The 17,059-nt window shown below is 39.0% G+C and overlaps 1 protein-coding gene across 3 annotated transcripts in view; it reads right to left on the bottom strand.

Annotated features, from left to right (window-relative positions):
* The window catches only part of BTAF1 (B-TFIID TATA-box binding protein associated factor 1), a 105,633-nt gene extending 88,631 nt beyond the window's left edge, over nucleotides 1-17,002 (bottom strand). Inside the window, exons 1-3 of one of the 3 annotated variants that reach the window (XM_010381313.2) lie at nucleotides 16,681-17,002; nucleotides 4,887-5,010; nucleotides 260-374 (exon numbers count right to left, since the gene is read on the bottom strand). In XM_010381313.2, the coding sequence (XP_010379615.1) occupies nucleotides 260-374; nucleotides 4,887-5,010; nucleotides 16,681-16,694 (253 nt within the window). In that variant the 5' untranslated portion in view covers nucleotides 16,695-17,002. Of the gene's footprint in view, nucleotides 1-259; nucleotides 375-3,796; nucleotides 3,893-4,886; nucleotides 5,011-16,680 lie in introns of those variants that run through there. The other 2 variants (XM_010381315.2, XM_030940653.1) reach the window with 2 other exon arrangements.
* Nucleotides 17,003-17,059: the final 57 nt, after the last annotated feature.

Here is a 17,059-nt window from a genome sequence, read left to right on the forward strand (position 1 = left end):
GGAAGTAATAACCTTTGTAAATCAAGCATACTGTAGAATTTGTAATTTAAAATGCATACAAAAACATTTTCTATATCCAGTATTTTTTTTTTAATGTGGTGAAAAATCACCTTATTCAGTATCATTTCCTGACAAAGCTGTACCTAAAAGCATGGAAATTAAGACTTTAAAATTGAAATTATTAAAATATAAAATGCATATTATAATTAATTCTACAGTTAGGTTTTTACTTAAAACTACTTTCTCCACTTAGAAGCACCTTGTCTGGTTCTTGGCACTGGATTCCACTCAGGTACATTTTTCACTATAGCTTCAACAGCTTGTCCTGCTGCGATCCGGGTATCCCAATTTGCACTCCTTAAATATATCAACACCTTAAAAATTATAAAATACAAGTTATGTATACAAAAATATTGTTTGTGCAAGGTAGCCAGAACAGAGAAATACAAATTTACTTGTTATTAATGTATAATTTGGCAGCCATCCAAATACATATAAAACACCTTAGACATTATTAAATTAATTTACAAGATTCTATCATTCACATAAAAATCACTATCACCTTAAATAGGGGATTTAAGAAACCTGTGGCCAGGCACAGTGGCTCATGCCTATAATCCAAGCACTTTGGGAGACCGAGGTGGGCAGATCACCTGAGGTCAGGAGTTCAAGACCAGCTTGGCCAACATGGTGAAACTCCATCTCTACAAAAAATACAAAATTAGCCAGGCATGGTGGCACACGCCTGTCATCCCAGCTACTTGGGAGGCTGAGGCAGGAGACTCACTTGAACCTGGGAGGCAGAGGTTGCAGTGAGCCAAGATGGTGCCACTGCACTCCAACCTGGACAACAAGAGCAAATCTCTGTCTCAAAAAAAAAAAGAAACTTGTAAAGAATGTTTAAGTGCATTTTAAAAATGACAGCCATTTAACATACTAAAAAGCAAAGTACATATTATTCATTAAGTCCCATTACTTAATAGAATTGAAAGTTACAAATACTCAAGTTCAGTATGGTTGTAAGATATAAGATCAATACACAAAATCAATTGTATTTCCACACATTAAGCAATCTGAAAATGAAATTAAGAAATCATCCCATTTACGGTAGCATCAGAATGTAGAAAATAAGAATCAATTTAACAGAAGCAGTGTATGACTTGTATGATGAAAGCTACAAAACACTAAAAATATTGTTGAAGAAATTAAAGATATAAATAAAGACACCTTATGTTCATGGATTCAAAGACTTAAGATTGTTACAACAGTAATATACTATAAATTAATGAAGAGATTCAACACAATTCCTATCAAAATCCCAGCTGTTTTTTTTTGTTTGTTTTGTTTTGTTTTGTTTTTTTGCAGAAATGGACAAGCTGATCCTAAAATGTATATGCAAATGCAAGGGACTCAGAATTACCAAAACGATCTTGAAAAAAAAAGTAGACTCACACTTCTTTTATTTTATTTTTATTTTTTAGAGACAGAGTCTCTATGGTACCCAGACTGAAATGTAGTGTCTCAGTCACAGGTGCAATCGTAGCACACTGGAGCCTCAAATTCCTGGCCTCAAGCAATTCTCCTGTCTCAGTCTCTTGAGTAGCTGTGCCTATGGACATGTACCACCACACTTGGCAACATACACTTCTTGACTTCAAAACTTTCTACAAAGCAACAGTAATCAAGACAGTGTGGTACTGGCAAAATGACAGACATACAAATCAGTGGAACAGAATTAAGAGTTAATAAATAACCTGTGTCTATGGTCAACTGATTTTCAACAAAGACACTGAGACAATTCAATGGAGAAATAACAGTCTTTTCAACAAATGGTGGTGGGATAACTGGAAAGCCACATGTAAAAGAATGATGTTGGCCGGCCGCGGTGGCTCACGCCTGTAATCCCAGCACTTTGGGAGGCTGAGGTGGGCGGATCACGAGGTCAGGAGATCGAGACCATCCTGGCTAACATGGTGAAACCCCGTCTCTATAAAAATACAAAAAATTAGCTGGGCGTGATGGTGGGCACCTATAGTTGCAGCTACTCGGGAGGCTGAGGCAAGAGAATGGCATGAACTCGGGAGGCGGAGCTTGCAGTGAGCTGAGATTGCACCACTGCACTCCAGCCTGGGGACAGAGTGAGACTCCATCTCAAAAAAAAAAAAAAAAATGATGTTGAATACCTAGCTCATAACAAATACAAAAATTAACTAAAAAACTGACCACAGAACCCAAAAGTAAGAGCCAAAACTATAAAACTCTTAGAGGAGAACTTAGGGGTAAATCTTTGTCACTTTGGATTAGGCAAAGGTTTCTCAGATACGACACCAAAAGCAGAAATGATGTTCAAGAAAGTAAAAAGACAGCTCACAGAAGAGTATATTTCCAAATCAAATACCTATTTCCTAATCATATACCTTTGTATAGTTTGGATACCTTGTATATGAAGAACTATACGAAGAACTTTCACAACTCATCATAAAACGACAAATAGCCCAATTTTTAAATGGGCAAGGGATCTAGGTAAACATTTCTCCAAAGAAGATATACAAATGTATTGCTTCTCTGCTTTTTGGCTAAGATCAAGTGAAGACATACAAATGAATAATAAATACATATGCCCGATTATCATTAGTCATCAGGGAAATGCAAATTCAAACCACTTCATATTCGGTAGGATGGCTATAATCAAAAAGTTAGTTAAGAAGTATTGACAAGGATGTGGAGAAATCTAATTCTCATACACTACTGTTGAAAATGTAAATGATAGGACCATTTTGGAAAATAGTTTAGCAGTTCCACATAAAGTTACCATACGGTACAGTAATTCCACTCCCAGGTATATATATACTCTGGAGAATGGGGAAAAACCTCCAAAATTTTATACACAAATTTTCATAGCAGGATTTTTCATAATACAGCAGCCAAAAAGTGAAAACAACCCAAATATTCATCAACCGAAAAATCAGTAAGATGTACACATGTATGTTTACACAATGGAATATTATTTGTCAATGAAAATGAATATACATGCTACAATATAAAAACATTACCATTACTTTGAGCAAAAGAAATCAATCACAATAGATTACAATTCATTTTATATGAAATGTTCAGGATAGGCAAATATACCTACAAAATTAGTTTAGTGGTTGTCAGGCACGAGTGCAGGAGTATTGAAGAGTGACTGCTAGTAGGTATGAGGTTTCTTTTTGTGGTGATATAATGTTTTAAAATTACAGTATGGTGATGGCTGCTGTACACAATGTTAATATACTAAATACCACTAAATTGAAACTTACAGATATAAATTATATTTCAATAAAGCTGTTTAAGAAACAAAACCGGCCGGGTGCGGTGGCTCACGCCTGTAATCCCAGCACTTTGGGAAGCCAAGGTGGGAGGATCACGAGGTCAAGAGATCATGACTATCCTGGCCAACATGGTGAAACCCCGTCTCTACTGAAAATAGAAAAATTAGCTGGGCATGGTGGTGCGCGCCTGTAGTCCCAGCTACTCGGGAGGCTAAGGCAGGAGAATCGCTTGAACCTGGGAGGTAGAGGTTGCAGTGAGCCGAGATGGCGCCACTGCACTCCAGCCAGGCAACAGAGTGAGACTCCGTCTCAAAAAAAAAAGAAAAGAGAAAGAAACAAAACCAATGGGCAACAGGAAAATATTGACGGCCAAGAAAAGAGGAAAGATGGTGAGACAGTGCTAAAGGTAAACTCTGCCTCTTTGGGAATGATTTGATGGTAGCCAATACGCTGAGGTCTGAGTGAAGAAGACCAGAACTCACTTGGAAGGCTGGAAAACTTTTCTCAGTTCAGCACAGATGAGCCTGTTCATTGTTTCACAGTTTCAGGTCATTCAGTCCTCCATTTCTTCCCTTGGGCTGAGGAGAAGAAATATGTTGCCTCTGTCTCCACCTTACACACAAATACTGCCTAATATGCATCCTTCTTCATTCTAAGAACATGGAGCCTGTAGGTATCAAATCACTGTCTCTCCAACTACGTCCTAGTTAGAAAGTTCGGATAATATGTAAGTGGGAATTATGTTGGAAAGAAAGTCACTGTTAGTCCTTGTGGTAGCAACCACACAGTGCAGATGTGTGTATGTTGAAAAGGGCTTAGAACTCCCACCCATACACAACAGAAATGGACAGATGAGAACGAAAAAAGGGGGTCAAACTGAAAGGAGAGAGAGATCCTGGGGCTCCCAATATCTGGGCAATCATATTGCTCCCCTACACTATCCTGTATCTACCTCCCCAACTCCCCTACTCCTACACAAAGCACTCCTGCTTTACTTTCCATGTCAGGAAATTAAATGTATAGAATGTGCCACTTACTACGATACAGGTACACTTCAATAAGCATACAGAGTTCAGTAAAAATACAGCAGTTGCTTAAGGGAAGAAAATGGACTAGGATTATGAAAACACTAATCCACCAAAGCAGAAAGCCTCCATTTTCAAACAGCTGATAACTAAGAATGTAATAAGACTCCAGCTTCTCACGTATTTCAATCATTGCCCATGAGTACTCATCCATTCAAAGACTACCAACTATGATATAATTATTAGTCATTAAGAACCAGTTAGACCACTAACAAACCAGATAAACAACTTAGTTCATTACCAAACTGGGACAGATTCAAATTTGTGCCACAGGCAAAAGGATCTATATTTAAATCCCTTAAACTACTAAACTTGATGTAAAAAAAAAAAAAAAAAAAAAAAAAAAAGTTTAAGTCTTGTGACCAGGGGGGAAAAAAATAGCAAAAATGTTTAAAAATTAAGATGATGTTTACCTTTATTTTTGTGTTCTTATCCATGAATAAGTCTCTACAATTGTATTATACTAAAAGAAAAAAAAAGTTCTTACTTTAGACAGGAGATTATTGAGTTCATGGGGATGAAGCTTCACCACTTCTCCAAGTTGCTGTGCAGCAGCTTTTCTTGTTACAGGAGTAGTGCCAGTATCCAGTAAAATAAAAAGGCGATCGAGCCTGAAATAACAAAAATACAATGGTTATTCTGAAATGTTTTTCCTCATATGTACAAGTTTGAGTCAACAAATGTACTGAGCAGATGCTATGAAGGAAGACCTACACTAACATAGATAAGCCCCGGAAGGACATTATGGTGAAATAAGTCAGACACAGAAAGATAAATGCTGCATATCCTCACTCATAAATGTGAGCTAAAAAGTTGATCTCATAGAAGTTAAGAGTAGAAGAGTGGTTACTAGCGGCTGGGAAGGGTAGGAGAGGCAAGGGGGATGGAAGAGGCTGGTTAACCTACTTACAGCTAAATAGAAAGAACAAGTTCTAGTGTTCTGTGGCACTGTAGAGTGACTAAACAACAATTTACTGTATATTTTCAAATAGCTAGAAGAGAGGCACTTTGAATGTTCCCAACACAAAGAAATGATAAATGTTTAAGGTGAATAATATGCTAATATGATCATTACATTGTATATGTGTATGAAAATATCACACTGTACCCCCATAATAATGTACAATTATGTGTCAATTAAAATAATACTTTTTCTAAAATTGCAAAAATAAAAATAAAAGTGACTTATGCTAGGATTACAAGAGATGCTTAATCTCTTACGGAACTTGCTATTGGGGTTGAGGGGAGCAGGTAAGGCAAGTACAATACGATACACGGCAGAAAAAGAAGTACAAAGTGCTTTGAGGATTGTGAAAGAAGGGAGCAAATACTATATCCCCAACTATGTAATACTGAAAAGGCTTCATAAATTAATGGTGTATGAGATGGATCTTACTGGTAGAAAAGAATTTTAACACTGATGGAGATTAGGTGGTGAAAGGGAAAGGGGAAGAAATACCTGGAAGACGGAAAACAAGAACACAACAGTAAGAGAAGGGAGAGTATATTTAGGGAAATGAATAACACAGTTTGGTTGTAATTCAGGGTATACTTAAGAGAACAGTGGGAGATACAGCTACAGAAGTAGCTGGAATCCTACTGTGGAGACCTTTTAATGAACTCGCAACCATGAAGGTCTTGGGTCAAGAAAGTAATGGAACTGAAACTACGCTTTAGGAAGATTAATCTGGCAGCAGTGTGATACATTAAGTAAAATGGAAGGAAACTCAGCTGGGCATGGTCATGTCTGTAATCTCAGCACTTTGGGAGGTCAAGGTGGGAGGATCCCTTGAGGCCAGGAGTTCGAGACCAGCCTGGCCATCATGGTTAAACCCCATCTCTACTAAAAATACAAAAAATCAGCCAGGTGTAGTGGCATCCACCTGCAGTCCCAGCTACTAGGAAGGATGAGGCAGGAGAATTGCTTCTGAAATCGGGAGGCAGAGGTTGTAGTGAGCTAAGATCACGCCACTGCACTCCAGCTTGGGTGACAAAGTGAGACTGTGTCTAAACACTTGCCTTTACCCATTCATTCACTGGCTTTTGCTACGGGATTGGTGAACAGTCAATCAGATAGTTAGTAGGACCAAAAAAAGGGAAAACATGGTTTCTTGACCTACTTTTGTCTTGATACCATCCCCCTTCTACCCTCATTCAATTATCCTTTCTCCAATATCTCAAATCAGTGTTACTAATCCATTCCCTTCTTCCAATATGCAGAGCTCTCTCCCTACTGAGAAAATAAACTGCTTGATCTCCACTCTCTAGAACACTTTCTTTTTACTGCCAAGCATCTTGAACAAGTGTTTAAAATAACATTTCCTCATCACACACAATTTAATCCATATAAATCAAGGTTCCATCTTTCTATACTGAAATATCACACCTGAAGGTCACCAATGAACTCTCAGGCTCCAAATCCAATAGTTTTTTAAAAGGCCAATTTTTCTTGACTCTTCTTTGACAGCTGCAACCAGCAAGCACCCCATTCTTACACTACTTTCCTTCCTAGGTTGCACATTATATTACCCTGTTCTCCAAACTCTTCTTTCCTTAGTTCTCCTATTCTTAATACTCTTAATATGAATATTGGGAGAATATTCACGTTCAATCCTTGGCTGCTCAACTCTCATCAGTTTCTCCCTGAGGAAACTGTATACTGTTATTTGTTTAAATTATATCCAGAACAAATATTCCCCAAGTCCAGGCCCTCTGAGAGTGCCAGTTTCACACTCCCAACTGCCTTGTCATCCTGTTGCCAGATTAAGTTCCTAAATCACCCTTTGAATAAACCACTACCTTACTCTAAAACTTTCAATGGCTCACACTTACCTACCAGACAGTAATCCAAAACAAAAAGTATCTCCCAAATATGGGTATTTTTGGTTTCCACAATTTTGCCTATACTGTTTCCTCCACTTAGAATGTCTCTCACACTCCTCCAAGCTAGGGTTACAGTGGCTCACCCCTCCTTGAGGGATAGTTTCCTGGCCAGTTTCTGCCAGATCCCCAGAATGGTCACTGGTTGTGGTTGCAGTGGGTAGGTACTCGGCCTCACTGCAACAACAGGCAGCTGTGCAGATATAATGGCCCCAGGTATGGGACGGGAACTGCTGGTGGGAGGCACAGCTGAGACTATGGGTATATCACCTGGAATTTAACCAAATACACGATTAGAGGTGATCTTCAGGTGTGCCTGAGCTTACTTCTCTAACAAGAGAATAAAATGTGCTACAGCAAACAAACAAAATATTTTCTCTTTGTTCAACTTTTCAGCTAGCTCCCATCCATCAAGATTCAGCTGAAGTGCCTCACCTTCTTGAAAACATTTCAAACTACTATGCAACAGAGATTACTTCCTTTTCTGAAACCCACATGAATTCTCAACTTGAACAGCTACTTAAGTACTTATCATACTATCTGGTGGCATCTCTCACATTAGTCACATGATGTCTAATTTTCTCACATTAGTCACGTGATGTCTAATTTTCCTCATTAGGCTTCATCTCCTTCAATCATTCTTTTTGTCTCGCACAACACTTTGCACAGTATTCAAATATTTATTATGTAGTTGATATTTACTGTAACTAAAACTATACTTAAGGAAAAGTTCAAGTTTCTTGGGGACAAGTTTAAGAACCAACTTTAAGGAAAGAAAAAGTATTTTGTATTTTTTTTTCCTGCTTCCTTTGAGAAACATCCTTAATCTGTGATAGTAGTATTACACAAAAAACGGGTTGGTAAGGTAATGTTTCAGTAAATTAAAAGATCAGCACAGCAGTACTTCAGCATTCTGAATAAGGCAGTTATGCCTGTCCCAAATAGCAAGCTGAAAAATGCCATGCAATAAGCACTGTATTCCTTCAATAATTTCCATCCCTCCTAAACTTTCCTTTGGTCCCCTGCTACCCAGCTTCACTTAGAACTCCTGCTCAAAGACCTTAGACTCCTCTCTAACCTAATGCTGATCCTGTCCCACAGCCACACAGTTCCTCTTGCCTCTCCTTTTTGCAGAGCCTTTTATCCCAATGCATGTCATGTCACCTCTGCTCTCCCACCAGCCAAATGCCCTAAGGTAGCAGATCAGCTCATTCTGTCATCCATTCCATGCCTGTTTATCCTTACTTCTTCCACTTTGGATGGTAACCAAAATTGCCTCCCTGAATAGAGGAATGAGGACACAAGAATACTTCTTTGATTCTCTTGACTTAAAGCCCCTTTCATAGTTCTCCATTCCTCTCTCCAGGACAGTAGATTGGATACCACATAAAAGGAAGAACAAAGAGATGAGCAGACAAAGATCTGACAAGAGGGCAGTCTAACCTGTTATCTCAGGGTAGCCAGCTATGAGGCAAGCAGGGTAAGCATCAGGACCAGGCCACAATGGAAAAGGCTGGTACAATGAACTGGTGGGGAAAGGAAAAGAACGTGTGACAGAGTCAGTATTATGTTGGAGGCTAGATAGGGCCCTTGGTGAGGGAGAGGTCTGAAGGAAGCTAGACGGTCAGAAAAGAAGGGAAAGTTAAAAGGAGGGCTGATAGAAGGAACACTGTACTTACTCCCATACTACTTTTGGCTAAACTTCTGTTGCAGAACAGCTAGCAGGAAAAAGTAACATTCTTCATTCTCTGAAGGATAGACAGACAGACAGAGGAGACACAGGTAACAGATGTCAAGCTGCATGGAAGGTACCAAAGACTATAGAAGGATAAGTAAAACTTAAAATTATATTTTATAATATCCACTGGTTATAAATTTATTGAGAATAAGAAATCTGGCCCATTTTTTTTTTTTTTTTGAGATGGAGTCTCGCTCTGTCGCCGGGGCTGGAGTGCAGTGACCAGATCTCAGCTCACTGCAAGCTCCACCTTCCGGGTTCCCACCATTCTCCTGCCTCAGCCTCCCGAGTAGCTGGGACTACAGGCACCCACCACGTCGCCCGGCTAGATTTTTGTATTTTTTAGTAGAGACGGGGTTTCACCGTGTTAGCCAGGATGGTCTCGATCTCCTGACCTCGTGATCCGCCCGTCTCGGCCTCCCAAAGTGCTGGGATTACAGGCTTGAGCCACCGCGCCCGGCCCCCATTTGCAATCTGGATGTCAACTCCAAGAAATAACTAAACAAGACATGATTCATGTAACCTGTGATTTCAGGCAAATGTTATAAAGATTGCCTAGAAAAAGGAAAGAGTACATAGAATTTTGTAGAGGTTATGCTAGCAGTTGCAATCCAACCTCTCTCCTCTCCAGATGTTTGCATAATGTTAATTCATAACAGTAAAGCCATAAAAATAAACAGAAAGAAATGTCACACATTTTAAACAATAAAACGTGTCCTAGATTACTACTTCATAGTTAATAAACAAACACATGCTGTATTTCCACTCTAAAACATCCCGGGGGTATGGGGGGGGGCAAAAAGCCTCACTGATATTTTCAAAATAAATTTAAACTCTCCGATAAATTAGGGAAGGTCAACTGACAGAATACCTCACAAAGACAGCTTTGTGGCCTTAACTAAAAAAGCATGATCAGTCAAGAGTATCCATTTACTTACACATATTTTATATGTAGCAAAAGTACAGTAAAATTTTAAGTATAGATGATTTGAATGTTTACTTTTCTGTGTTACTTAGGAAATAAGGAAAGATCATGACCATCACTTAGTACAGAGCACAGTGTGTACTTAATATGTGGAACTTAGCACAGTGTACATATTATCATTAATATGTTTCAAAAGAAACAACTTCCAACAAATTCTCTAGATTAGTGTTTTTAAACATATACTTTCTAGGTCATGTTGTGGGTATTTGAAACTATGTTAATGTTATGTTGTTTTAAACATAAAGATAACATATAGAACACTAAGAATCAATATGAAGGTGTGAAACCATACCAAAGCCAGGTGTAAGGGCAGGTGTATGCTAGATAAGTTATCCCATTCTACCCCAGACCACAAAGTCCGTGAGAATGGAGAGTACACTGTTTTTCTCTGCTATACCTCTAGCACCTATAACACAGAAAGCACTCAGTTAGTATTGGTTAAATGAATGAAGAATGGTGAAAATGTACAACCAAGCTATGCTATTTCCTTCAAGACATTTTTTTCTACCCTCCATCCCTGATCGAACAACCTATACCCTCTTGCATGACTTTATCTTAATGACAAAACATAGTACATACTAATCTAGGTTCTTTAGCAGAAGTATGGGTGGTTTTAAAACTTCATATTAATATATATTATGTATTAACATGTAAACTTCATAATACATTTTAAAGTGTATTAATAAACAGTTAAAAGTCTATTTTTATGTGTGTGTCACAATTGAAAAAAATTAAAAATAATACTTCAAACAAGCACCTTGAGAAACAAACCAAAGAAATAAGAAGGAATCTACCATTGGGATTGAAATGGAAAAGTTTTGATAACGCCTCTTCTACTTTTTCCGGTTTATCTCTAAATTTTTTAAATATATTTAAATATTTAAATATATTTGATAAATTATAATTTACAATAGTCCCGTCTGTCATCTTATAATGGATTGAAATTAACAATAAGGGCCAGGTGAGGTGGCTCATGCTTGTAATCCCAGCATTTGGGAGGCCAGCGTGGGAGGAATGCTCGAGGCAGGAGTTTAAGACCACGCTGGCCAACATAGAGAGACTCCATCTCTATTTTTTAAAAATTATTAAAAATAAATTAACAGTAATGGAGGAATAGGCCTAGAAAACCTGTGTTGTCCTTTATTGGTAGTTTTTTCTACATTAACATTTTCCTGTCCAGGATCTACTGAACATTCCCTAAATCAAGAAACTTCCTTTTATTTGACAGAATAGGCCTACTGAAACAATGTTGCTCTGAAGTATCAACAGTGCAAACAGAAAATTAACAAAATTGAGCAAAGGTCTGCTCATATGTAGCAATTTGTTTCTTCCATAAGAGGATGTGTTTTTGTTTTTTCTGAACCCTTTCTGAACACTGTAACATTTTCAAATGCAAAGATATGTGAGAAATCTAAGGTATGGCTTTTAAAACAGTCATATCATAAGTACTGTCTAGACATTGTAGACATGACCTTTACAGCACAGATCGCTGAGGGAAAACTATATATTTTTGAAAATTTCTCTAGCTGATTAAGGAAAAACTATGTTCCTATTAACTAGCCAATGTGCAATAATCAGTTCCATTAATTGTGGCATAAACAGGCAAAGGTAGCAAAAATAAGCTGTTTTAAAAATTGTATTAAGTCATGGTTCCCAACACAGCTATAGATTCCATAAACCTAAACCAGGCAGGGTTGCTCATGCCTGTAATCCCAGCACTTTAGGGGCAAAGCCGCGTGGATCACTGGAGCCCAGGAGTTTGCAACCAGCCTAGGCAACATGATGAAATCCCACTTCTACAAAATATACAAAAAAAATTAGCCAGGCATGGTGGTGTGCATCTGTGGTCCCAGCAACTTGGGAGGCTGAGATGGGAGGGTCACTCGGGCCTGTGATTGTGCCACTGCCCTCCAGCCTTCTAGTCTGGAGGCCAGAGTGAGACCCTGCCTCCAAAAACAAACAACAAACAACAAAATGTCTAAGAAATCCATCTAAGGTTGCTTTTTTTTGGGGGGGGGGGGTGGGGCGGCGGACGGATTCTTGCTCTGTCACCCAGGCTGGAGTGCAGTGGTGCGATCGCAAAGGTAGCTTTTACTGTTGGTGGCAAAATCCCAACTAAGTAACAGATGATAATGAGAAAAAGCCTCATAAAGCAAAATAATGGCATTCAAAGATCCAACACTTATTATTTAAATTATTCACAAGAAACACTGAAAGCCTGTAATATATGCTAATTTGTTTTTTGCTGAGGTTGACTTTGTGGAAACAAGTCAAGTAGCTTGTGAATGACTAGCTGACTTTCCAGCATCTGCATCTTAAGGACAACATTGTTCTCTACTCCTACATTTGTATTTTGAGTCTTTTACTAAGGGTCTAAAAGAGTCATATCATTTTCCATTGATATTTCACTGCATTTCACAGAGAACTTCAAATGCTATGATTGTATTTACAATTTCAGAGAGTAACAAAGTTATTTTTGCAAGATGTAACTCAGCTACAGATCAACAGTCATGCATTTCATAATCTGCCACATTCTTACAACTGAAAGTAGAGTAAAACCAAGCCTATTAAGCAGGGTTTAAAATATATGACCTCACAAAATACATCATATCCATTTTGCATTATAAATGACCATGCTATTACAGAATTTACTGTATTATAAACTTCAAAAAATTATTCTAATTTCCTTCCTGTAGGAGGTAGTTTTAAAAAGAAAAAAAAATTCTGATGATTGTTAAAATTAGAAAATAGCCAATATTAAAAGCTATAAAGTCTTCCTTACTGCAAAAAAAGAATAAAAGAAAAGAAAAAAAGTAGTTAAACTCAAAAACACTCACTGAAAAACACTGGAAATAGTCTACTATGCACAAATTACAGTAAAATCATACTCCTACAAAAGTAGGAGTAGAGAACAATGTTGTCCTTAAGATGTGGATGTTGGAAAGTCAGCCAGTCATTCACTAGCTACTTGACTTGCTTCCACAAAGTCAACCTCAGCAAAAAACAAATTAGTATATGTTACAGGCTTTCAGTGTTTCTTGTGAATAATTTAAATAATAATTGTTATATCTTTGAATACCATTATTTTGCTTTATGAGGCAACTCAAAAGGTATTAAAGCAAGAAGCAAAATCACTCATTCACTTTTTTTACATGTACTGAATACCCACTAAGAACCTGGCATTCTGAGGATGGAAAAATCAAAGACATATTTCCTTCTCTCACAGAGTTTATGTATCCAGCAAGTAGCAATTAACCAATTACAAAATATAAATATTATGACTGACAGGAATATGTATTGGTGCAAATAGGTCAGATGAAGTAAAACCAGAGAAAATGTCCTGAACAAGGTGATATATATGCTTAGATCAAAAAACTGAGGCAGGTGGATCACCTGAGGTCAGGAGTTCGAGGTCAGCCTGACCAACATGGAGAAACCCGTCTCTACTAAAAATACAAAATTAGCCAGGCGTGGTGGTGCATGCCTGTAATCCCAGCCACTCGGTAGGCTGAAGCAGAAGAATCGTTTGAACCCGGGAGGTGGAGGTTACGGTGAGCCAAGAACGCACCATTGCACACCAGCCTGGGCAAGAAGAACAAAACTCCGTCTCAAAAAAAAAAAAACTAAGGTCAGAACTAGCCATACTTGAGATGGGGCTAAGAAGTGTTCCAAAGATAAAGAGTAGGGGGTAAGAAAATGAATTCTGGGGAGGGTGGAGGATAGAAGAGAGAAGGTGAAGGGGAAGTACAGAGAACTTGACACAAGATGAATCTAAAAAGACAACGCAGGAACCAGATCACAAAGGATCTGCTAAGATATGTTTGTTTGGGAATGCGGACTTTATCCTAGGGCAAGAGGAAACGACTAAAGGGTATTAATCAGAAAGATGACCATGTTCATGTTCAAATTTGCAAATCAGTAAATAATGCAATTGAAGTGAAGAACAGATTGAATGAGATGCCATGGAAGGCAGAAAAAGGAGAGGCTCCTGTCTTGACTAAACAGTCTAGTCTGAATACCAAATACAATGATACATAAACTTAATATGAGATTTATCAGGTGATACAATATTTAAAGGGATGAGTACTTCCTTTCCTAGGGCTAGAAATGTATATTTTCTAGTGTATATTTTCAAAAGATTGAATGTAGCTTTATAGCGACAAAAGGGAAGCATCTCTCTAAAGGTGTCTTGGACTAGAGATGGTGGCATGTTCTAGGATTGTGGTAACCGGTATAGAAAGAAAAATGATTGGCTAGAGAAAGATTAGAAAGGCAGAATACACAGGATTGGATTTGGTAACTGGCTGGACACGGGAAGTGGGAGGAAAAGGGAAGTCAAAGAATATTCTCAAATTTCTTGATCAGACAATTGAGGGAATAATGGTACTAATTTACTATTTCCCATCTGTTGGAAATTCTGGTGGAAATGTCCTAAAAATATTACAGTGTCTCTTCAGTTATGCATATGAAATAAACAGTGCAAAAAATATTTTAGACTTGATTTTGGCATACGATTTTTACCTCCTGGGCTATTTTCCACCTATTTTACATAAAATAGTATTAAAATGATTCTGCACCAACAGGAGAGAAAGGAAGTTTGGTTAGCACAGAACTACGCTTCGTGCGTGGAGAAGGCCAGCTTGAAACTAAAATTTGCCATTCAAAGAAGTCCACAGATTTTAAAGTCAAGAATTGACACTACCCCCAAAACACACAAGGTGTCTCAAAATGTTTAAGCACAGAAATAGCTCTTTCATAAAAACATGACAGGCTTTTTAAAAAGTGAACAAGAAAAAAATCTACAGAAAAAGAGTGCTAGTCTTTGAAACACAACATCCAGAACAAAAGACGGTACCTTCAAAACCCACTCAGTCATTCAGAAATATTAAGTGTCCTAAAATTCCGAAAAGAGATTAGTGTAGGCCGGCCCGGTGACTCACGCCTGTAATCCCAGCACTTTGGGAGGCCAAGGCGGGCAGATCACGAGGTCAGGAGATCGAGACCATCCTGGCTAACACGGAGAAACTCTGTCTCTACTAAAAACACAAAAAATTAGCCAGGCGTGGTGGCGGGCGCCTGTAGTCCCAGCTACTCGGGAGGCTGAGGCAGGAGAATGGCCTGAACCCAGGAGGCGGAGCTTGCAGTGAGCCAAGATCGCGCCACTGCACTCCAGCTTGGGTGACAGAGCCAGACTACGTCTCAAAAAAACAAAAACCAAAAAAAAGAAAAAAAGAGAGATTAGTGTTGCCCGAAGTTTAGGTTCTTTTTAAACGCTTTCATTTTGCCTTTATAAAGCTACATCCAATCCTGTGATAATACACGGGTTACTCTAAGAAAGGAAGTCCTCATCTCCTTAAACACTGTATTACCTGATAAATGTTATATTAAGTTTATATAGCAATGCATTTACAATGTATGTATTCATGTATTTATACAGGAGGTAACAAATTAGAAGATACACCTTTCTGTATTTGCAAAAATGTAAAATGTCACTTGCATTCTCTCAAGGCAGTTTTATTTAAAAAAAGAATTAACTCACATTGAATAGATTAATTTATAAAATAAAAATCAGATGCCCCATACTACGGCACCTAGCAACCCCCTTCACCCAACTCCCATGGGCTTCTCCCACACACTATTTCATCAGTCATCTAGGGAGTCTGTAAGGAATGGGTTATCCTTTCTCTTGCAAAAACAGATAAAACTTGCGCACTTAATATGTTCCAAGAATGTGTTCAGTTAATTATAAAAAAGAAGGAAAACTATTTGTTTTCATCATTTATTCCTTCAGTCTATACGGTAAAAGAATCCAATTCTCATTAAAAGTTACCATATCAACTCTAAAGAACTTGGTGAATCCACCTGATTACTATCACAGAGGAACTATCCCTTAATTACATGTACACAGGGCCACCAAAATCCGCTTACAAAAGCTTTCCAACCATTCTATCACACTGGAGGAAAGAAGAATGTTTCTCCTATAGCTATACAAATAAATGTCTTGTTAGTTTTTCTATAGTTTTCCTGGACTTTCCTGTTGACAGGCAATATTTCAAAAGAATATAAGATTTGTGATTTACCTTCCACGCCTTAGCTACGGAAAATGATGCTAATACGATAATTGGCTTAAGGTTACAACGCTGACGTTGGAATGTTTACTGCCAAACAAAAGGAGAAATTATACTTAATTTTAAAAAACATCTCAGGAAAGAACATACCGCTGAAAACGTAAATTAAAACTGTTAACATAATTAGACGGTCTCTTAGATAACAGTAATTCAGGTTTCCCCTCCATCGACAGTAACTACCAAGTTTTCCCATGAAATGGAGGTTAGGGACCAGCCTTAGAATACTGAGAAAGATAAGAGACTTACTCTCCTAGAACCGAAAGAGGGAAGAGAAACCAGAGAACAGAAACATGGTGAGGAAACAGAAAAAACAGCTCTAACGTGCTAAGGGGTCTATTTAACAAGAAAAAGGCATTACTGAACCGATTCACCCAGGAGTAACCCGAGCCCAAAGCCCCGCCGACCACGGGGCGAACTCCGAAGTCTACTGAAGAAAGCGCCAGAGCCCAGTGACAATGAGAACCGCTCTTCTCTAGCAGTAGGGGCTCTGAGAGGAGACCGTGCCTTGCCTGAGTCGCCTTTCAGTTCGCTTGTCTGGAGCAAGACCCACCTGGAGACCGCCATGGCCGGGTGCCGGCGGTTCGGAGCTCCCCGCGACCTACGCGCCGCGCAGCTGAGGCGCTAGTTTCCAGAAAGCTGAGAGGCGCAGGCCCAGGCCGCGGAGCACAGGAGAGCGGCCGGTGCGGCGTGGAGCGTTCCAGCGCAGGCCCTCGGGCATCTGCCCTGCCGCCTACCCGAGCTCGTCCCCGCGGCGGCCGGACAGCAGGGGTCCAAGACTGTAGCGGAGGCGGCAGTCCTCCGACCCGCACGACTTCAAACCCGGTACCCCCAGCTCCGCTCTTTGCTGACGCGGGCGTCGGCACGCAGAACTGAGCGTCAGCGCGCCGGAAGTGACGTAAGCTCATCGACCAGGGCTCCGCTCGGCGCGA

The sequence above is a fragment of the Rhinopithecus roxellana genome, chromosome 11, assembly GCF_007565055.1.
Source record: "Rhinopithecus roxellana isolate Shanxi Qingling chromosome 11, ASM756505v1, whole genome shotgun sequence".
Taxonomy (NCBI): domain Eukaryota; kingdom Metazoa; phylum Chordata; class Mammalia; order Primates; family Cercopithecidae; genus Rhinopithecus; species Rhinopithecus roxellana.